The sequence below is a fragment of the Phasianus colchicus genome, chromosome 19 (genome assembly GCF_987193195.1).
Source record: "Phasianus colchicus chromosome 19, bPhaCol1.hap1.1, whole genome shotgun sequence".
NCBI classification, from domain to species: domain Eukaryota; kingdom Metazoa; phylum Chordata; class Aves; order Galliformes; family Phasianidae; genus Phasianus; species Phasianus colchicus.
Window position 1 is genome coordinate 11,849,131 of NC_143454.1, and position 23,032 is coordinate 11,872,162.

Here is a 23,032-nt window from a genome sequence, read left to right on the forward strand (position 1 = left end):
CTGGAATGCAAACGGCCGTGTTTCCCCAGAAGATGGTTTTCTGTGCGAGTGAAAGCTTCGAACAGCGCGGTGGGAGAGCAGCGCTCGGAAAGGGGCGTCTGCAGAGCATCCCTGGCCCTTCCTGCAGCCCAGTGTTTAAGAATGCATGTTAAAAGGATATTAAAGCCTAGGACAAGATTTACATGGAAACACAATGTTTAAATATTTTATCTCTCAGGAACCCAGATGCTAAATAGTTGATAGTACAGACAAATTTTATCATTTTAGAAAGACTTAGCATTGAAATATTCTTTGTATGAACCCGTTAACACGGTCAGTGAGGCAGCAGGTCGTGGTACCACTGCTCACGGGCTCCCACTCTGCCACTGCCACACGGTAGGTTGGGACAGGGACAGGGACAGGGACGGTGAGCACACGGCTCCCACGGTCCTCCTGTCCCGCTGGGGTGAGAGTGGAGTCCCTGCTCCCTCCACGTGGAGCTGCCCCAGCTCCTTGCACGGCTGGAACGGGACCAGGACGGGGTCAGGATGGGGCCGTGGCGGTGCGTGCGCAGCCTGCGCGGTGCCGGAGGGCTGCAGGCAGCGGCCTCAAGGTGGCACGCTGGGAATGGGAACCGCGCCGCAGAACAAAGGCGGCTGCGTGCAGCCCAGCCTGCAGCTCATCCTGCAGGCCTGGCCTGCAGCTCACCCTGCAGCTCACCTTGCACCTCAACCCGCAGCTCACCCTGCAGTTCGCCCTGCAGCCCCGGCCCGGCCCCAGCTGCGGACTCAGCTCCTGCTCTGGGCAGGAACACGGTGCAGTGCTGATGGCCAAACCCTGCGGTGTCCGGATGGTGTCATCACAGATGAACGGCATGAAAAGGAGCACCCCGTGAATGAGGAATTGGGTGCTTTCCTGCTGGCACCGGCGTTAGTCCCACATCCTTCCTGTGCTCACATCGGTGTGACGCGCTGGCTGCTGGTAGGGATGTGGGTGCACCCTCAGGCAGAGGTGGCACAGCTCCATGCAGAGCTCCTGATCCGTCTGCGCCATGGTCACAAAGTTTTGCCCTTCTTGTTCTTGCCATCCCGCCTGCAGCCGCATGCTCTGTGCCGGCTGTGTGCCCGCTGTGCGCCAGGGCCGTCCTGCAATTAGTGCATGCTGGGGGGAGCTGCTCAGTGCTGTTGCCTTGACATTGAGACCTAAATTTGCCGTAAAGCCAAATGGATACGCACACCCACATTTCTGAGGCTTTTAGTTCAGCAACAAGTGAATCCATCAAAGCCCAGCACCTAATTTAATAGCAATAATGAAAGGTGTGCGTCACTATTAATTTAAGCACTCCAACATTAGCCTTGCACTTAGAAACCAGCAAGACAGAGCTATTTACAAATGAATGTACCGGGGCAATAAATTGAAAGTACTGGTTTGACCTGCGGTGGCTGCTTTTTTCATTTATACACAGATACATTTCTATAGATGAATTTACTCCCATCTCTTTAGCTAGGCCTCCCTAATTAAGTTGAAGTGGCAGTGGAAGTGTGGCAGTAAGTGTGGAAAGAAGCGGCTAAAAATGTATTTAATTCATTATAAATAATCTTTGATACCAGAAGGTTGGATAAAGGTTTGCAGTATCAGAGCAGGCTGCCGGGGAGGCCAAGGAGATTGCTCGTGAGCAGCAAAAGCATTTGCATCGCTGGGTTTGACCTCCTCACACCGAGGGAAGGAGCTGCGGATGGAAGGGGGGCTGCTGGCACCAGAGCTGGCAGTGGGACGGGTGGGAGCCACGGTGCAGGGGGGGCCGCAGTGCGGGGTGCCGACTCTGTGCCGCGTGTGCCCCCGGGATGATAACGTATGTTAAGAGGAAGGTGTATGTCACCCACATTAAAGGAGTTTAATGCGCTCGGAGTCACATTATTGTACCCTTGTAGAATACATTATCTGTCATGCTGCCTTTACAGGCTGTCACCTCGCAGAAAGGCTACAGTGTTCCTGGAAACCATTATCAGACTCTGATGATATGATCAAAATTGGAGCGAGCTGCACGGTGGGGCTCTGTGCGCCGCACTGCAGCATTGCGGGATGGGGCTGCCAGGACCGGCAGGTCAGGGTTGGGGATGGGGGCACATCACCACGGGACCCTCGGGCAGGGCAGCGGCTGTGCGCCCTGTGGGCAGAGCTCAGCTCTGAGGCCGGGTTGGGGCCCTGCTGCCATGCCCTGGCTGGCTCAGCACCGCTCAGTGCAGCACCGACCTGAACGTGCTGGGAACCAGCGAGCATCAGCCTCTAAATACTGCTCTTCCTTTTCCTGTCAGGTGAAATTAAAAAAAAAGAAGCCTGCTTTTTTTGGAGTGTAATCTTCCGCCTGCGACAAGAAGACGCGTAAACTGATAAATTGCAGATTAAACGAGTGCCACACTCCACTCCAGTCCCCGGCTGTTAATTCCCCTGTTGTGCAATTCCCCGCTTTCAGGGCCTGTCAATTCCACCTAATCGCAGGCGGCACTAAAACACCCTGCCCTGACAGCACGGGCCGCCAGCCCCCCGCTCCTCACTCAGGTGGATTGCATGCATCACTTATGCACAAATCAGCAATATGCCAGCGGGGAGGAATTATGTCGGATGACAGCCCCGACACGCGGTGCAGATTGCAGAGCACGTGGCCGCGGCCGCCGTGACAGATTGCGGTGCACGGCTGCGCTGGTGCGGGAGCGGCTCCGCGACACAACTGGCCCTTCTGTGCCACACCGGGTGCAGTGCCTCACGTGTGGGCAGCGCCCGGCCTGAGAGCACAGGTCAGCAGGTTTGCGGCCATCCTGCTGTCCATAGGGCCGTCCTGCTGCTTGTAGGTGCGCGGGGCAGAGCCCATTGCGGGTGCAGGAGGTGCTGGCCCCTCTCTGGCCGTGTGCTGGGGGGGGCCCTGCGTGCCCCAACTGACCATCCATGCTTTAGCATCTAGCTTGCCTCAATCTGTGATCCTGAAAAGCTTAAATTGATGATAGCCTTGCAGTTGCTCATTAATAATTGCTTCATTACTGTATGCGATTGCATACTTCTGACAATAATGGTGTTTGCTGGTGCCAGCATTTCAGTTCCCTCACTGAGCCCCAGACTCCTTGGTGTGAAGCTCCCTCAGAGGCAGCGCATCCCTGCCCGGTGTCAGTACTGCTCCCACAGGGATCGGTGTCACTGCACTGGGGCGGCTGCTGCCAACCTTATGTACCTGCTTCCCTCTGTGCTCTGCAGGCATGAGGCCTCAGCCCCCCAGGGCCGGGACCCCACACTGCTCCCCACCCTGGCTCTGTTCCTCGGGACCCGGGGCGGCTTCCTGAGCTGTTGGCTCGCGCTGGGCACACCAGGCACCGCTCAGTGCCGTGGCACAGTGGCAGAGGCTGACCCTGCATTCCCACCCGGGGCGTTAAAAATCTGCTGCAACATGTCAGAAAAATGAATAAATGAGCGCATTATTTTTTCATTTTGGAGCTCAGCATCTGTTTGTCTAATCAAGAAAGAGAACTGGGAAAGTCAACCAGGGCTGACGCACACATTTTATTTAACTTTTCCTCTGTCAAAGGAGTTTAAATGTGTAATGAACAGGCCATGGTGATTTGAAATATAATCCCATTACTCTGATGAGATTACCGAGGCTGTGAGAGTTCACAAATCATACTTAGGGTTTTTAGAGCCAACAACACCCCGCTGAGGTTTTTTCCCCTCTTTTGCATTGACGCAGAGGTGCGTGGCACCGCACAGCCACGGTGCACGGCCCTGCCCCCTGTGCCTGCTGCTGGCCCAGCTCTGAGCAGTGGGGCCGCAGTGCAGCCCCCCGCAGCCCCGCACCGGCGCCCCCGGCCTCGCCCATCCCCGCACCGCAATGGCCGCCCCGGGATGTGATTTAAGGAGCATTAATTTTAGCAGCAGTGGCGCCCAACACCACTGCCGCCACGGCAGCGCATTTCTGTGAAATTCATGGGCCCATTACAAACATGTCTCCATAAATAACTCCCCCCATTAATCTCAGGGCTGCACCCAGGGCGGCGTGATGGCTTCTGCCCGCTCGTCCCCATTGCTGGGTGGGAGCAGCGCGGCCCATGCAGAGCCCAGCCCTGGCCACGCTGCCAATGGATGTCCTCCGGCCCGCAGAGATCTCTGCTCCATCTCTCCTGGCAAACCCCACCAGAGCCCTTGGGGAGCTGCACACCTGCCTGGAGCACATCACTGTCGCTGTGTGGCCCAAGCAGCCCTGCACCAACCATGGGTGCACAGGGCCCATTCCCAGCGCACGGCCTTTCTGCATCTGCGGAACTTAGGGCTCCTGGAATGGCTGGAAGGAAGGGCAGCTGAAGAGCCTTCCATTTTTATCTAATTTGAAAGTAGTTACAGAAATGTATCATTCCAGTTTGAAATAGAGGCTTAATTGTCTGCATTAGGTGAAGAGGCTTCTGGCATAAAGCAGATTTTGCACATGCATTGCTTGAAGTAACCTCTGGCCACACTGCTCAGCCCAGGGCTGTGCCAGCACAACACAGATGTTGCAGCACTGCAGCTTGAGAGCCGCCCCGTTCCTTTGCGTATCTCCTGGAGCAGTGCTCAGCCTCTGCAGGAGCCTCCCGGGGTCCCGCACTGCCGCAGGTAGGGCTGCAGTGCACAGGAGAGCAGGGCCTCTTCACAGGAAGATGTAGACAACCTCCAACAGAGACTGATGCACTTCAGGGAGAAATATCCCTGCTTGGCAGCCAGCAGCCACCCTCTCTGCTGAAGCCCAGTAATACGGCATGGAAGGAACAGCTTGCTTCCCTGACCCAGTTGAATGCCCATCTGAATCAATTAAATCTACAACTACCGGGAAAGACCAGCCGGGATGGCTCTGCGCTCAGCTGCGCACAGATTGCAGCCAGGAGCCCCGCTTTGACTTTGCAGCAAGCACCAAGCAGTGGAAATGTGTTCTCTGCACCGTGTGTTCTGATCTGGATTTTGAAGGAAAATTCATTTAAGTGTGATCGAGCGCCTTGGAGCAAGCAGACTCAGCCTCGGCCCCCTGTGTGCACCCCGACCCCAGCTGGTGCTGTGCTCAGGGGCAGGCAGTGCAGGTATGGAGCAGCACAGCCGGGCAGGGGAGCGCACCCACCTGCACTGCGGCACCGCCACGTGGGGAGGGCTTTTATTGTGTCCTTCCTGTCACTGAAAGGAAAACACTGCACCTACCAAATATCTGAGAACAAGTAAATGTGGCAACAGCGTTATGGCCACAGAAGTTGGAGATGGACGTCGTTCCCAACACCGAAGTAGGGAACATTTTCATTAAAAAGAACTGAAACTGGGTGGCAAAAGCACATTCACATAACAACTTTAATGTTAAATAGTTCACAAAGCTGAATAAAGGAATAATTTACATTGCATTATTGGAAAGGTCTTCCTCCATTGCATCTGTGCTGCAATTGTGCGTACAAAATACTTAAAAATGCAATATTGTACTATAAAATATGTTTTCTCCTGTTTATCCTTTGCAAATAGGAACTGTGGAAGACTGCACAGAGACCACGCAGCCCCGGGGGGCGGCACTCATGTGCTTCCAAAACAGAGTCTTTTAAAACAGAGAACTTAAATGTACCAGACAGCTGTCACAGAGCCCTGCTGCCTTCCCGCTATCCACACACTGCATGTTAAGGCTCAGAGCGTTTTTTGTACAAAAGTAAGGTAGGACACACACTGCTGGAGGTGGTGCTGCAGTACAGCTGGGGGAGCACAGAGCCTGTGTAGCTCCACACAGCCCCACAGTCCCACACAGCCCGTGCTGCCGGGCTCTGAGCAGCTCGCAGGGCTGTGGGTACAGCACGGTACAAACCCACGGCCGCAGCACAGGGCTCCAGCATCAGCAGCTTAGAGAGATTTGTGAAAGACACCTCTGGTGAGCGGAACCAAAACGCAGCTCTGGTTCCCTGAAATCCCATTCACGTGTTCCCTGATATGTTAAAGACAGACAAGGCCAGCACAGTCTCAAGTCCCAGTACAAAGCAGGTCTCTGTTTTTATTCCTAGAGAACAACAGTAAGGAGGAGGGGCACCCCCAGCACCAGGTGCCAGCCCGGCCTCAGCGCTGGGCCGTGCTCTCCTCAGGCTGCAGATGCTGCCTTGGTGCTGGCTGCAGGAAGTGCCTTCCACAGAGGGGATGCAAAGCTGAGGAGCAGTTACAGAAACCTGTTTTGAAAAGAACGAAGCAGAAGAGACCTGAACTGCCTCAGCACTCCCCCACCAGTCGCTCTGCCACGGCTGCTGCTCCTGGCTCACAGTTGCCTCCTGCACGTCAGCAACAGAAGCGTAACCATCTGGGACTGCAGCCTCCCCCCAAAAGAACTGTGCATCAGATGGACCTTGAAAAAGATTACATCTGTTTATTAATAGTAAAAATGGATACATTTGTCCTACATTTTGTTTTTAGAAATTTGATCATGTCACAAGCAATACCTGCGTGTACGTGGGTGTATTACAGATGTATATAATTTATTTTAACCAGGCTGTGAAATAATATGTAATCACATCTCTTCTTGTGATTGTACATAATACAGTAATTAAATGATGCCAGTCTACGTCATTCTCTTATTTCTAATCAAAGGAACCTGAAGCGTAACAGTCTTCTTTCCGGCTGATATGGCTCTTTATTTGTGTCGCAGGGGAGACCTCCCCTCGCCAAGAGGGATCATCTTACAGCCACCAGACATGGGGTCCTGCCGATGCCCTCCCCGGCCGCTCCTGCCATCAGCAGCTGGAGCTCCGCCGCTCTGCCCCGGCCACCGGCAGCCCCCGCCCCGAACACGGCGGTCAGGCTCTGTTGAGGCCCGGTGCTACTGCTGTCCCGATTTCTTCTCCTTCTGGAAGCTAAAGCTTGTTCTCCTGTTCAGTTTTCTTTGTTTCTGAGCAAAATATTCTGCTCTGGCTGTACTTGCTCGCGATTCCAGAATATAGTTAACCTGCAAGACACGGGAGGATTTCACTGCAGTGGTGCTTTGGCATGCAGCCCTGGGAGGGCACGGACCCCCGCACCTCCGACAGGGCGACAGGAAAAGGGTAAAACCACAGCAGGGGCCGTCCTCCATGTGGGCCATCCCCGGCTCTGCCCCCATCCCAGCATCTGGGCAGGAGGAGCCGAGCAGCTCTGTCCCCCAGCACAGCTCGTCCTGCGGCCGCTGTGCTGCTCTGAGTGGTAATGGGCTTCAATAAAAGATTTTATCAGCTTTAATAAAAATAATACCTCCATTATGATGTTTGCATACTCAGCTAATCTCAGAGTTTCCCTGTGTTTTGGCACATTTTACTTGATGAAAGCATTTTTAAATGATATTTAACAAGCCTGCTATTCCCTAAATTTATTATCTCCAGTGCTTTGTGATAATCACATAGATAATTTTAATGGAAGGTTAATGCAAGAATCAAAAAGATAAAAATGCCCTTTGGTCCGCCATTAGCTGGTTAATATGCTGTGGCTTAAAACTTGCACGATTTTATGCACTGTAGAGTGTTTCACTTTCATTGCATATTACAGCTTAAGGCGTAGAAATATAGGGAGTTTTCATGGTCAATAAAGCCTCGGTGTCTTGCACTTGATCATGTAAAAAGCCTAATTTGAAAAGTCAGATTTCTCTATATCTCTTAATGCTGATGGAATTGAAAATAAACTGGTAACTTACACAAAAACTTGGAAGTGTTTTGTATAAACAATTTGCAAGGTAAGAAAAAAAGTACTGTTTGGTAATTTTTCTCCCCTGAATATTCTTGTTCCTCAAAGCAAAACTTTCTTCAGCCTTCTTGTGTGAGCAGCCTGGCTCTGCCAAGTGCTCCGGAGACTCCGCAGATGAAGTGGGAGCAGAAGAACCTGCTGGACTAAGAGCCAAGGAAGAAGGCAGCACGCATTCAGCTGCCAAAACAGCACTGCAGCAGGTCGGTCATTCAGCAGTCCTGTGGACTTCACACAGCAAAGCAAACGTAACGGGTGGATTCCTAAAATGACTGGTTTTTTAAATTTTGAATTGATATAAGATACTAGGTTGCAGAAAATTAAGTTTAATCTTCCGATTTGCTTCAGGAAGTAGATCAATACGTACATCAATGAGCTGTGGGAAAAGCAAGCAATTCTGGGCAAGTGCCCGGGGGGGAAGCAGTCCTACTGCTGCACTCAGCACTGCCCCAGCCCAGCTCTGCTCTGCTTGAGCTGCACCGAGCCCTGTGTGTTCCATGTGTGCCCTGTGGTCCCTGCAGTGTCAATTCCTGACCGAAACCCAGCCCAGGGAGTGTGGCAGCAAACTGGGAGCTGAAGCAACCAAGTGCTCCACAGGTGCTGCGCCGTGCCCGTATTTCAGATCCTCCTGAAGACTTCCATGTCTAACAAGTGGTACAACAAGAATTTTGGGTCACATTAAAATTTAATACTCACCTTCAGTACAATTTCATTGACAGTAGCAGCATCTGATTCAAAGTACAGGTGTTTGTAGTCGTGATTGCTTAGATATGTAAGTTTAAATATTGCATGACCTGCGAAGATAAGAAAAAAGGTTCAGAATATTTCTCTAAAGTTTTCTGCCGAGCTGTGTGCCTGACAGAAGCAAAACACAGATGGTGATCTTAGCATACCATCAGCACAACAGAAGGGAGCAATGAAACGCTGACAGGCTTCTCGTGTCATTTCAATTTAAGGCAAGTGGTGGCTTACAGGAGCAGCTGAACTCTTTCAATAAAGTTCATTTTCCCATCACATCCCTGCTGCAGGAAATGCAAAGATCTATCAGATGGTCAGTTAGCTCACAGCCAGCCCACACCGGAGCGCTCGCACCGCCACGCCGCAGCAGCTCACCTGTGATTTGCAGGGTAACCATCGCACATAGAAGTGCTATATTTAAGATAAAAGGCCAATTAATCCCGGAATTATCATAAAATCCCCTCCTCAGAATAATGCCCAAACCTACTCTGTTGCTAAGGCAAAGGAAAATGTCACTGTAAAATACAAAGGAATGTAGCAACGGTACGAGGAAACCAGGCTCCTCTCCCTGCAAGCATAACAATCAAAAACTAACACAGAACCACAGTTTTTATCTGCGAGGTGCTCTGCTGGCAAGCTTCCCTGCTGCTCAGACCCCAGCAGAGGGTGGCAGTGACCGCTGACCCCAAGGTGACAGAGCTGGGGCTGCCGTGGGCAGCGGTGCCGGAGCAGCTGCAGGGCTGGGTGTGTGGTGTTGTGAGCAGGCTGGGCGTGCAGTGCTGCTGAGGGCAGCCCCTGCATCATGGGTGGAGGGAATGATGGGCGGCGTGCTGACCGCCCGCTTCTCAGCCACACATCACAGGGGGAGGTGGGGCATGGAGCCACAGAGTGAGAGATAAACACAAAAATTAAGGGAGACCATAGCTTTCGTCATGGCCAACGAAGGAACCCTCCCAGGATCCCCATCTTTCCTTTAAAGCAGTGATTTACTCCTCCTTTCTGGCAGAAGCAGTTATGCAGCTGACAGAGGCAGAACACAGAAGTTCATTTCCAACACTTGTTTTAGGATTGCATCGAGTCAGCTGTTTTGAAGACAATTAGAGCTACAGATGCCAATACCAATTCTGCTGCATCCCATGGCACGAGGCAGAGCTCACTCTGCTGCAATCCCTCCGGCAGCCTGGAGACAACCCTTGCCAGGGCAGCATCCCTGTGTCCCAACATCCCTGTGTCCCTGCCCAGGACAGCAGCTGCTCAGCCCCAGCCCCTGAGTTGGACTGCCCCGCAGTGCCCCAGCATGGAGCAGGACGAGCCCTGCACATGGCAGGTGATGTAGTAGAAAGAGGCTAAAAAGACTTTTCTTTAGAAACTCCATTACAATATTATGTTTATGTGCTCCCACGTCCGCATCACACTATTTACAGCATGAAATATTAGTTCATTGAAATCATAACTGGCACTTTGCTCTGCTACTGTTCCAGCCAGATGGAATTTATGAATTGTGAGATTGATTTCCATTTCCAAGAGTGCTTAAATGTGTGATGTACCACTTTCCAATAGAGCACCACCTCTGACAATTCTGAGATCAATAGGAACTTCAATGGTTTTATATTTCCATACAAAAATATCTGGCAGCAAACGGCAGCAGCTGGATTCTACCATACATGATGGCAGAGTTAAAACAAATGCAGATCTTGTACCAACAACATCACCACAATGACTCCTGCACGATCAGTGTGCCCTCAGTCTGTGTTTGGAACACAGCCGTTCAGCTCCAGCAGCTGTCTGTCACCAGGAGCACAGACAGGTTACACATGTCACCTGTGCTGGGCTGAAGGCAGAAGGGGACCGAACAGGGACATTTTAGTACCTTGCAATCAGATTTTACTGGCTGCATGGTGGAAAATATGGATTATTTTAAACTGTATTTATCTGCTAAAACATTTAAGGAAAGAAACTGAGGTTTTCAGACACTGGCAGGCACGCAGCAGGAGCACTGCAGGTAACTGTGCTGGGGATGCGCAGCTGGCGGGACGGGCAGCACGGCCACCAGCACCTCCTCTGCTCATGGCTGCACCCCGATTTTCCTGATGACATTCAGGGAAGTGGTGCTCATCCCAGCTGCACATCACCCCCCAGACTCATTGATTTTGTGTCAATATGAGACCAATGAGAAATTCTGCTGCAATCTGTATCTTGAACATTCAGGAATAGTTTGTATTCTACCTCTTCATCACCCCCAAATTCAGAGGGTACCAAAAGCCCCTATCCTTACTGCCAATCTTTAAAGCAGTGTGCACTGAATTAAATCACTAGTTAGATGAAGGATGAAAAGAATATTCATGAATAGAACAAAACAGAAAACAAACACGAGGAAATGCAAATTTATGTTAATTTTTCAATATACCTTGATGATTGTTTTGTCATTATGGGGCCATAAGGCCTAAGTCAACAATTAAGAGTTATTAGTGGAATAAGCAGTGACAGAAAGACCTCTCTGAAGAACAGAATGCTTACACGCATCATTCAACATGATGACCATTCTCACCATTCCAGAAATGGTGACCACAACAGGATCAAGTCCCTGAATCCCGCAGACTCAGAAGGGTTTACAAGGACTTTAAAATGCACAGATAAATAAGCAAGGAATAATGAAAGCAAAATGCATGCAAGCAGCGTTTCTGAACAATGCTGCTATATCTCATCTAAAAGCTTTGAGGAGGAACTCTGCTGTTTTAAATCCATGCTGCTGCCTCAAAAAACAATGCTGTGAGTGAGAAAGTCAAAAAAAAGCACGTGTTGCACGATCACCAAATCACCAGTCTCGGCATGGCTGAACAAGGAAACTCGCGGGTCCCCTGTGGGGGATGTCAGCTGCCCACAGCCACTGCGGGGCTGCTGGGACACGGTGCAGCCCTGGCAGCAGTGGAGGCAGGCCTGGACTGGGCCTATCTGGTGGGAGCCATGCTCAGCCGGGCTGGGGGCCTCCTCCACAGACTGACTGCAGTCACTACGGATGAAACCCTGACCCCCCCACCGCCAGTGGGAAGGACAGACGCACACGGCGCACCTGATGCTCCCCCCCAGAACACTGCTGCTGCGGGAACAAACAACACCAACGTTCAGAGCAGAATGCTGCAGCCCCGCCGCCCCCCATGAACACTCTTCCCACAGCTCAGGTCTTTATGTTCTGCTATGGGCTTCCTACAAAGCATTGCTATTAGTGGATGCCTTGTTTCCAGATGTCCATAAAGAGCCCACTTCTATGTCAAGTTACGGTAATGATTCACACATCTGGATTTTTTTTCCAAAGCCCTTTGTTTTTTCATTGAATTTTTACTAAAGGCAGAATAAAGATTTTTTTTGCAAGAATGCACTGAAAATCAGGAGGGGAAATTAGGGTTGCCCCAAACCTCTCACCAGCAACCTTGTTTTGGAAAAAAGATGATAAATAAATCAAAATGCACTAAGCAGTGTTTCCACATGGCAATCGCCTCCTTCATTGCGTCTGCACCTCATCAATCACACTATTGTCTGCTTGAAAGGCGAGCCTTGTAAATGTCATATCCACTCAAGCCCAAGGAGAAGCGAATCAAAATGCAGCAAGGAGTTTTAATTGGATAGTGTAATTAAACTAAAAAACCCCAGCAGAATAGCTTTGACAGAATAGATGAAGACCCCTTTTAATAGGGCTACAAAACATATTTGTTAAAAGGATGAGGCAATGCACGCTCCTGATTGTGCTCCAGAGGACTTTAATGCAGGCTGCTCAGCAGCAGTGCACTCAGTGGGCTGCAGCCACATGTGGGGCCAGGAGCACCTCGTCCTGCCTGCCCTGCCCTGCCTGCCCATCCTCCCTGCCCTGCTGTGTCTCTCCAGCCAAGGGCTGCAAGGCTCCAACATCTCCGGCCTTTGCCAGCCCCGCGATGGCCGCAATGACCTGTGTGCAGTCCAGAGCTGTGACAGAGGTGGGAAGTTCAATGAGACCGAGTGCCATATGCACATCGCTTTCTTCCCTCTGAGGCATTTTGCTGCTCTGCAAACCACGGGTCTGCATGCATTTGGACTCACATCTTTCTGATGCACACTTTGAGGTTTCTTTCACTCTGAGACTGAAGTATCGGTAATATTTTCTCTGCTGCATCTATTTTTTACCCTTTGAGCAGAATAGTGATTAGGTTTCCATCATGTATGATTTTTCCTCTATTATTTCAGAGACTGCATTACTCACAGCAGGAGCATTAATATCAGGAACTACCACGCAGTATTTTGTGCACCATTTGCACAGTGCCTGGGTAATTGCTGCTTCTTTGCTCTGGCCCCACTGCAGGGCCTTGAACAACCGTGCAACATCCTTATTGGAGATCCCCAAGCAGTGGGAACCCAGTCCTCCCCATGTGCTCTGTGCGTTTTTGTCCTTTCACAACCCCATAATGAATTCATTAAAATAGTACTACCCAACATGCATAATCTGGAGGAACTTGATACTGAATTAAAACATCAAATACCTTTAGCTTTAAATGAAAACTACATAAAAGCATTTCAGCCATCACTTTGGCTATCACTTACAGCCAGTATGAATACTGCTAGAAAAGCTATTTTCGTGCAGATGTGGAATTCAATGGGAAAGACTGACTTGTGTAGCAACATCAATCAAAACGTCGGCTCTGCTGGCAGCTCTCGACAGTAAGGTGGGTTCAGAGGTCACGGGATAAAGAAAAAGCCAAGCTCTGGTTCAGCTCCAATATCTCCTTACTGGAAGTCTTGCGACGGTGCCTGCCCCCTCTGTACCGGGCGGCTTTCATTAATCTTCTTGCCATCTTTTTTAACTAGTCATGCAGAACCGCTCGATAGCGAGACATATAATGGGGAGGCCCTGTGCCTATTACCAGGTTAACACTCTGTTAAGCCCCAGTGCAACAATGGAATAAGAATTTAAAGGAAATCTTAAGCTGCAGGGTGCAAAGAAGGCAATTAAATTACAAACCGAAGTTACCGATGTACTCCGTGACCTACAGAACACCTTTGTTTAGACTACCTTCATATTAAGGCTGTTTTGACCAAGTGCTTGAGACGTATCTGCTTTCCTAAGAGGAAAAACATACAAAGCAGAAGAAAAATGGTCACAGAGAACGTTTGTTCAGTGTTTCAAGTAAATTATCAAATAAATCCAATTTTGCAGCTGTCATAAAACACATAATGGAGAAAAAAATATTTATTTTGAACATGGTATGTCTGCCCAAGTGGTTGGTGTCAGTGCCACCGTTGGCCTGCTCCCAGCACTGCCCTGAGCGCTGCCCTGCGCCCAGCAATGCAGTGGTCACAGCACTGTGCACAGGGTGCTGAGTAGCAAAGGCAGTGGTTAGTGACACTGAAGTTTATCCTTTGTCCAAATAATGTAAGAGACATTAACAGAATCAGATTTCCTTTAAATTACACTATTGCAAAAGGATATAATTGTATTAAACGTATTATGTTGCTTCCTTAAGACTTTATATTATGTACACTTAATTGAGATACAAAGCTCTTTTCAGCTATAAAAATGACAACTACTTTATTAAGGTTTAAATCTTATTTCTCAATGATAGGATGCTTCCTTTCGAGATTCAAAACATTGAGAATCTCTCGTGATAATCAGACTGAACCTGATTTAAACGAGCAGTTTATACACAGTGTTTCCAGGTTCTAATGGCATTTGATCGAGCCAGCAGGGCCATTACCTCTTCTCTCTGTCTAAATTCAGGGAGTCTGATTTAATTTACAAATAAAAATTCAAATGCTAACCTGGGCTACTATGAGGGCAAACAAAAATCATCAGCCGTTCCTGCCTCTGATACCCACAGTAATGGCAAATTAGATACCAAAGCTTTCTGTTGTCATCTTCCGTTTTCACTGAGCGCAGCTCTGAGTTCTGCTAACTTACAGGAAAGGGAAGCTCTGCTCATACCAGAACGGCTTCCAGCCACCTGCAAACATTCACAGCACAGGATCTGGGTTGTCAGGGCCTTTAACACACAAGTGGCACTAAAGCACGGCTGTATGAACCTGTCATCACAGATAAAACTTCAGCTGAAAGTAAGCAAACCATTCGCACCACCTTTATATATAGTTTCTCTCTTTACATTTCCATAGAGAAGTACCAGTAAAAAACCCTGGCTCCCCTTTAGTCCACCGAAAGTAAGAGCTAGCTGGGTTCTACACTGCGTTAATTACCGACAGCAGAACAAACGGTGCACGGCCCTCAGTGAGCACAGGGAGCAGCACTGCCCGCAGCACAGCCCGCCGGGATCCGCACTGCTCACAGCTCAGTGCAGCCCAGCATCGTCCCACAGCCCCACAGCCCCACAGCCCCGCAGCCCCACAGCCCCGCAGCCCCACAGCCCCACAGCCCCACAGCCCCACAGCCCCGCAGCCCCACAGCCCTGGCTGCTCACGGCTGGGGACAGAGGTGGTTTAAGAAGACATGCGCTGTGTTCTCTGTGGTGTAATCGCAGCAGCCCTGCTGTGTGTGCACAGCACTTCAGAAAGACGAAATGGAGCGTGTTTGTGTTACGGGAGATAAAAACATGGAAACAAAATATACTGCAGAACTCAAGCACCTTATCTTCACTCAGCCTCTCTTTCTTTGCAATAATTCATTCAAGGAAGATCCGGGAATAATTTTTGATGTAAACTCTGCTATAAACATATATCACTCCGCTGATAAAAATCACAGACAAAACTTGTGAAATACAGTGAGTTTCATTCCTTTATGCTACTAAAATAACTTTTTTCCATTTAAAATTCAAGAGATACTGATCTGCTGTTAAGAGTTCCCCCAAATGCATCATTCTGACATGTCACACTAAAAGTCTCTTCTGCTGACCTAAAATAATGGCTTTTGGAACATCTTTGGTGAATCTGGAAGAGGTCAGCGGATTTCAGGGGGGAATTATTTTCTCCTTTAGAAACCATGTTGAACATTTATTTAACATGAAAATCGTATGGATGGCTACATGAAAATGCGAAAATAAACATGCAGTATCTTTAAGGTTGCCTTTGACATAACTTGTCAGAACTCTCTCAAAACTGACCACGGTTCCTCATTTCAGGGTCTCCACTTAAAGGCACTCCATTCCAGCACTGCATTTCGTTAGGGTCACAATTCTGTCCCTTGTTTCCCCCTGGGTCAGCAGTTTGCTCCGTTTGGATCCAAGTGTCATCTGCAGAGGCACAGGCGCTGCCACCCAGCCCCATCCCACAAGGACACAGTCCTGGAGATGTTCAGAGACAGCTTGAAGGTCTCAGCTGAGGGTGCTAAAGGGAGTGTAAGCTGGAAACTTTGCCTTTCGGGGCTGGATTTTCAGATACAGCCCTACTTTGCTGGCATAATTTTATCACTACGAATATCTGCATCTGAAATGAAATGTGGCTACAAACCCAGAAGTGTTAATGTTCACAAGTGCAAACTACACCTTTAGCAACAAAACTGGTCTGACGTGCAGCTGAGCACTACATGGTTGGGTATTTAAAAGCACCACAGACTCTGCCACAGCCTTTGCAGACTGTCAGTTATCTGTTACAGAGACACGTTGGGTGCCATCTCTCAGAGCTCCACAAAGACAACTGTTACACACTTTGCCTGGTCATCAGGGACATCTCTCCCCAGGCTCACACCTTCCCAAGGACCATAAAAACTTGCTGGGAGACAGGAAAGAGAGACAGTGACTGGAGCAAGAGTATGGAATTAGGAAGGGGTAATGAAGGGGAGAAGGATATAGTTCAATAATTGCTGATAAAATCTGTGGCAGCTATAAATTTACTCTTCCAAAAGAATTCAACAGATCATTACCTCTGTAAATACGTATCACATAATTCTCTCTCTCTGTCACCTTGCAGATAAGTACTTAATATTTAGCATCTCTACCCTGCATAAGCCCAGGCGTAATAAAATCCTGCCATGTTTTTGAATCTGTTACTTTTTGACAGTGATAGTTACGTTTTGATGCCACCAGGAGACACTGTCCCGTTCTCCTAGGGCCTATCTTGTGCCTTTTACAATGAATTTTAGGAATACAGACTCTCATTACGCCATGCACACAATAAGCACAGCTCCCTGGCTCTGCCCTGTGCCTGGTGACCCCTCCATACAGGAGCCTCCGGCCGCTGCCTGCGCCAACGCCTTCCTGAACCAAAGCTCTGCTGACCCTGCAGCCGCAATGGAAACAATTTCAGACTGCGATGACACTCACTGAAGTCTGAGATCCTCACGTGTCTGAGGAACTGTTCAAAGCCTTTCCAGATGTTAAGTTCAAAGATATCACAAAGATGTGGAGATGGGTATGTGACTCCTGAGCTGAGCCTACCCAGCGGCTCCTTGGTGCGGCGCTGCCGGCGGCTACGGACAGCAGGCAGGAAACTTAACAACACTGGCCACAAACAGCATTAAAAGGACGCTCATAAAACGTGCATCTGTTTGCGTTATGTTCTCTACAACAGAATCAAGTCAGATTAAAAACATTCTATAATGAATAAAATACACCTATAAAAGGAAAGGACATGGCAGCAATAATTCTCTGGGCATCTAGCACGCAGAGAGAGGGAGAGGAGAGAGGACATAAATAAAAAGGACTACTCACTTGGGCTCTTTTCTTCCACAAGGTCACAGGCACAGAGGAGTTCGGAATCGATTGAAATGGGTTTCTGCTTAATCCAAAACTTAGTGCTGGCCTTCTGATTAGTAACAGGGTCTATCTCTACCTTGTCTCCAGAAATACCTGAGATGAGAAAGAATAGAGAGCCACAATAGTGATCTGTTTAAGTGATTTCATATCAGCCATTTGACACACTTTATAAATCTTAAATGGGATGAAAGTATATTGCCCTTCTGGGCTTTTTGAAAGCATGGGAGCTTTTGAAACCAAAAGCAAATGATTATCAAAGTGCATTGATAATCTGTATTTTATTCTCCTGCCTTGCTGGGAAATAGGCACACCAATGAGAAAAAAATATCACAGGAAAATTTCTTCTCAGCACACACAGAGCTCTTCTGGAAGCAGCAGCTACATGAACTGCAAGATGTATATGAAGATTCATATTTTCAGTCGTCACTATTATATGTGAGAGGCACCATCACACGTCACTATTACATCTCCTGGGCAGCACACATATGACATATTCTACACAAGGACAACACATGTTTTAGTATTAGAGAAGTGCTCTTTGTGGTAAACAGATACCCACAAACAAAGGCACCCAGCTCTGATGAGGCTGCAGTGAGCACAAACTGTGAGCCAGGAGCTCCTGGCCCCACACAGCCGCCCAGATGGCTGAGGCTGCGTTCCCACCGCACACACTGTGCGCCTCCACACACAGCATCCTGCTGCAGGTCTCTGGGGACCGAATGGAGAGCATACCAACACTATTACCCCCCTGCATGTCTCCTGAGCTCCTGCAAGCAGTGTTTGTGCAGTGGGATGTAACAGGGAGCTGCAGCCTGCCGGGGTGCTCATTGCATTGACTGCAGGGTCGTCGCGGCACTGCTGTGCTGTGCTGCTGGGCAGGAGCTCATTGTTCAGTGTCTGCTGATGGAATGGAGCAAACTTCTCAGTCTCTTGAAGTCACGGCTTCTAGGTGAAGCTCATGGTCAGGAGGAAAAAAGGAAGCAGCAGAGGATGAAGGGTAAATGAACTTTAGTTCACTCTTGCAACTTAGGAAAAATGGCAGAGAGAACCTTCTCCTTTTAAAGTGCTTTGGCTACGATGCTTTTGAATACATTGCCTTTGCTTTGTCTGAAGCAGGAGAAAAAAAGAAGCTGACTATAAAACCTCTAAGAGGTGTGACCAAATAAGCATCGGATGCCACAGTCACAACTGTCTCAACCCTCAAAAACAAAGTCAATGTTTCTAAAAGCACAGTGACTGCCGCAGAATTTGCAAATCACCTTTGTCAGTACTTCATGCACCTAGAATGAAAGCACACATAGCAAGCAATGCGTGTTTGCAGCAGCCTTCTCACTGCTGTCCTTTCCACTGAACACAGGGTAACCTTCACTTTACCCCTGGCTGCTGAGACAGGTGGTAACAATGCCACCAACTCCCTCCCCACTTCTATTAATCCAAGAATGCACTTTGTCATTAAGCATACGTCACATCAAAGATATCACATTTCAATTAAGCGCTGTATCAAGAGTCTAATTAACACAAGGACTGTTAGAACTACGCAATGGGAGCAGGCTGACGCTCTGTCTGGAGCCCACTTTGTTTTGCAATGTAATTTTGGACATATTAATTAAAATCAATTTTGTTATTTCACAGTAATCGATTATTCAAAATGGTATTTCCTGTATCTTAATCAAAACATGTGAAGTTGAGGACATAAAAAAAAAGTCAAGGCAAGTTCTAAAAATGTAAGATAAAATTCTTTGCATGCAATGGATGCTCCCCAGCCCGTCCTTTAGAAAAAGTCACTCCCGAAAATATCCTTTAAAAATTTCACAGCATGGTCCTGCAACTTCAGCATTCACAGTCAGTCAATATTGTTAACGTACCTTGTTAATTTGATAGGATTTGTCAGGTAACTCCACTGGAAAATTATATAAAACTGTTCCAGATGAACAGATGATAGTGACATGAATTAAAGTGATAGAACAATAGTGGAATATAAACCAGAAATGACACCCAAAGTGGCTGTTGATTTATTGCCATCCTGAGTTTGGTTCTGGGCTTCCATGTATATTAGTGCTACAAATCTGGGTCCATTTAGCAGAGAGATGCTCATACATACATCACCAGCTCCTGCTCCAAGCCAAGGTCACTCCCCATTGCATCAATCTTTTCAGCAGAGGCTACTTCACCAAGCATGGATTTTGTAACCGTCTCAGATGTAACAGACTTCCTCCTCTTTCATCTTTTTTTTATCATGTAAAATACACTTTAACTTCTATTATTTTTATCTGCAAATTGTTGCTGTATACTTCATCCATTATTTCTGTATCTCAACATCACTGGCTTAAGCTCACACACATCCAAAGAGCACATTGACAAAGAATGCTGTCTTTTTTGTGTTATTGTTCTTGCAATCTGTGCGTGTTGAAACCTAAAATCAAAACAGTATTATGTATGTGGCTTCTACAGTCTCTATTGCAGCACAAATTTACTATACTTAGAAAATAAGCAAAAATACCTCTTCTAGGATTTTTTAAAATTCGTTTAATTTAGCAAAAGAAATGTCACAGCTGCAGTACTGCAGTAACACTGCTCTGCTCTCACTCCCCTTGCTGGCTCTGCGATGCCCCCGCCCCACTGCAATGCTTTTTGGCAGCAGCTTTCCACGACAATGCGCTTCTTTTCATCTTGCTAACATGGTACACAGGCAAATTTGTCTTATGCCTTCACACCACAACTGCACCTTTCTAAAAATGTTGGGAGCACTACTGTACGTGCATTATAATCTACCATTAGCTGAGACACACAAACGTAGGCTTTAAGCTGCCGGGGCTCCGCTTCCAGCCGTAACAAAACCGCACTCCCGAGGTGCTCATTCCTCCCCTTTCCACTTGCATCTCTTTTTTTCTGCCAAGAAGAACCACGCAGAATGTAGAGATGACTGAGCTGACCCCCATATTTTCAGTAAATCTTGCATCAGATTCAGTGACCACTTTTCAGACAGCTAAAAACATTTCAAAAAGTACCACTGTGCAAACACCAATCCACAGACACAGCTCACACTTAGGCTACCTGCCCCATGCAAGTGAAATAAGGTACAGTATGGGATCTATTCCAATAAAACAAGTATTTGCATGTACTTATACGTTCTTTCACATTCAGTTGATGGAACTGGGGCTCTTCTCAAAGCCACACAGACGTTTCCATGCAGTCACCACACCACTTTTCAGCTAAGTGGGCACCCGTCCTGTGCTGCTGTTGGACCTGTGCTCCACCAAACCACCAATGCTGCCAGTAAAGAGCAATGCTGTGGCTTCAGAATCTCCAGAAAAGCTGTCACTTTGCTGTGGCTGCACCATAAAACCAGTGACACATAAAAATGCTACAGAGAAAAGTCTTAGTAACTGACTGCTAACTGATCACTAAGCCAATGAAGAATTTCTCCATAACCATAGCCACTCATTAGAGATTAAAAGAGAATTAGGTTTTTTTTTTAATACTTCAGACTGCACGGAGCAGTCTGTTACTCGGAGATGATTAACACATTAGCACTCAGCATCGTTACAGCAAATAGCATCTCCGTGCTTGCTTTATCAGCAGTGCTCCTTTAACATTACAGAGACATTCAGTAGAAAAAAACCCAGCACTATGCAATTATTTTGACTTCATTTGGAGGCTTTGGCGCTGTTTGCCTGGACTGTGAACACCTCACTGAGCCCTCTTGGATTTTCAAACAATAATCACAATACAAAAATTCCACTGTCAGTGTGCTGTCATCAGAAAGCATAAATGTTCACAGACTGTTATGGAAGGGAAATGCTATGGTCCTTACTACAGAGCAGGATCAGCTCCCTCGCTACGAAACAAGATACACCACTTGTTTCATTTAACAGCTATTCTCCCTTACCCATTTATCTGCAGCTATCTGTTGTGACCTCTTCGGGCTCTCATTTCAGACGGCTTCCAGACACAGGGGGGTCAAACTTCACTGGAAGCCAACTCTCACTCCCCAAGAGTTTGCTCAAAAGCAGAGAACACACCCAGTGCTGTCCTGCTCCAGCACCAGCCTATCAATCCTTCCTTAACAAGACAGCTCAAAACCACCAAGAAAGCCTCTCCTGTACAAATTTTAGAGACATGCGTTTATAATGTGCTTAAGGATGCAAGAGCAAAGAGACTGTAAAGACGACAATACAGAGAATGCTAGCACTTACATTTAACAGTTCTACTGAATTCCCAAGAATAAATGTGCTTTGTAAACACCACAGCACCTGATATTTTACTGCCGAATCATTTCTTTATGGATGGTATTTGCAGGAATGTCACAGGTCACCCACCAGTCCATCATTAATCCAATTTCCACAATTTAAACACAAAGTTAAAAATCCATTCAATCATTTTAAAACAGTAATAGGGCTTTGATAATTCAAGATTCTGTCATCCCTTGGCCTTCAGGTTTTCAAAAGCATTCAGAAAGCGAAGAAGGACAACACACCTTTAGAGGATGCTAGCTGTATTTTGCTTCACTCCAAATTTTGACTTGGTGGTTAAAATCTTTCAGTTAAAAAAAAAAAAAAAAAAAAAAAGACTAGCTGATGGATAATAAAAACACCAAATTATTTCCAATGGAAAGCATTTTTTTTTTTTTACTGCTGAAACACTAGCAACATTTTCAAGTGATGTGCTCCACAACAAAACTGACCAACGTGATAATGAATGCCTTAAAAATGTTGGAAATGGACAGTTAGCTACTAGATATGGCCAAAGGTTTCAACCATTCAATTTTCCACAGCACTTTAGTAGGGATTGATTTACCTAACTGAACATCAGTGGTGAATCGAAGCCTATGGATCATGCTGACTTTGAAGGACTTGTAGTGGTGGCTGCTGAGCATGTCCTGCACCGTGGCTATGTCGATCTGAGGGTCCTCCTCTGAGATCTCCTCTCCTCTCGAACCTGCAAAACAAGCCCACAGCGATGAACAGGAGGTTACAGGATGGCGCACAAACCGGCGGCACGTGGCTGCATGGGGGCACCTGCACTGACATCTGAACCAAGGGATTCCAAACCAATTCACTTAGGAAAGAAGAAAGTGCTCAGGGCCCACGGCAGTGGGAGGATCCTCTCATGCTCCACCCACAGACATGGCCACCAGCTCATCACAGCTGTTACAGCAGAAGTTCACATCCCAGTGCAGAGCAGTGCAATGTCCCAACATCAGCTCCTCGTGGGGCATGGGACCCCCAGCTCTGCCACGTGGGCTCTCCAGCACAGCACATGGGGAAGCAGCAGCTGAGCCCGGCCCCAGCGTGCTCAGTGCTTGGGCTCGTGTCAGCCACGGCCACGGGTGCCCAGACCTGCACGGTTCTCCTGGTTGCAGCACAGCACGGTGCGGTGCAATGTGGCCTCTGCACTGCTGGCACTGCCTCTGCCCCCAGCTCAGCTCACTGTACAGAAGCTTACTGTCAATTAGTATTCTTGTTACCACTGCAGGTATGGCTTTATAAAAGGTAACATCTCATTAAGCCAAAATACCAATTACTGAAAAAATACAACACATTTTAAGGATTTTTTTTGTTTTATGACATTGGATTAACACCAATTTAAACATTACTATAATGCAATACATAATTTTGCACAAAGTAATTTCTATGCCAGCTGCTAATAAAGCATCTCAGCTCTAAATGATCACTCCAATGCTGTTAGATAAAGCGGTAAAAATATATTTGAAAACTGATTTAGCTTCTTCAAGTAGATACTGAAGAATGACACGTTTTGTTCAATATCCCAGCTAATGCAGTCCTAAAAGCTGAACCAACTGCCAGTTCAGAGTACTAAATTTGCTGCAGGAGATTAATGAAAACTTTACATTTTGCTGAAATTTTAATAATGGGAAGATGAGATGCTGGACTTTCAGTACAGGCCTTAAAGCCACAGCA

At 47.7% G+C, this 23,032-nt stretch overlaps 1 protein-coding gene across 3 annotated transcripts in view; it reads right to left on the minus strand.

Annotated features, from left to right (window-relative positions):
• Positions 1-6,356: 6,356 nt before the first annotated feature.
• The window catches only part of MAPKAP1 (MAPK associated protein 1), an 83,120-nt gene continuing 66,444 nt past the window's right edge, over positions 6,357-23,032 (minus strand). For all 3 annotated transcript variants that reach the window (XM_031602002.2, XM_031602000.2, XM_090121160.1), the window contains 4 exons: positions 21,909-22,049; positions 17,067-17,204; positions 8,407-8,504; positions 6,357-6,946 (listed from right to left, as the gene is read on the minus strand). In XM_031602002.2, the coding sequence (XP_031457862.1) occupies positions 6,821-6,946; positions 8,407-8,504; positions 17,067-17,204; positions 21,909-22,049 (503 nt within the window). In that variant the 3' untranslated portion in view covers positions 6,357-6,820. The remainder of the gene's footprint in view (positions 6,947-8,406; positions 8,505-17,066; positions 17,205-21,908; positions 22,050-23,032) is intronic.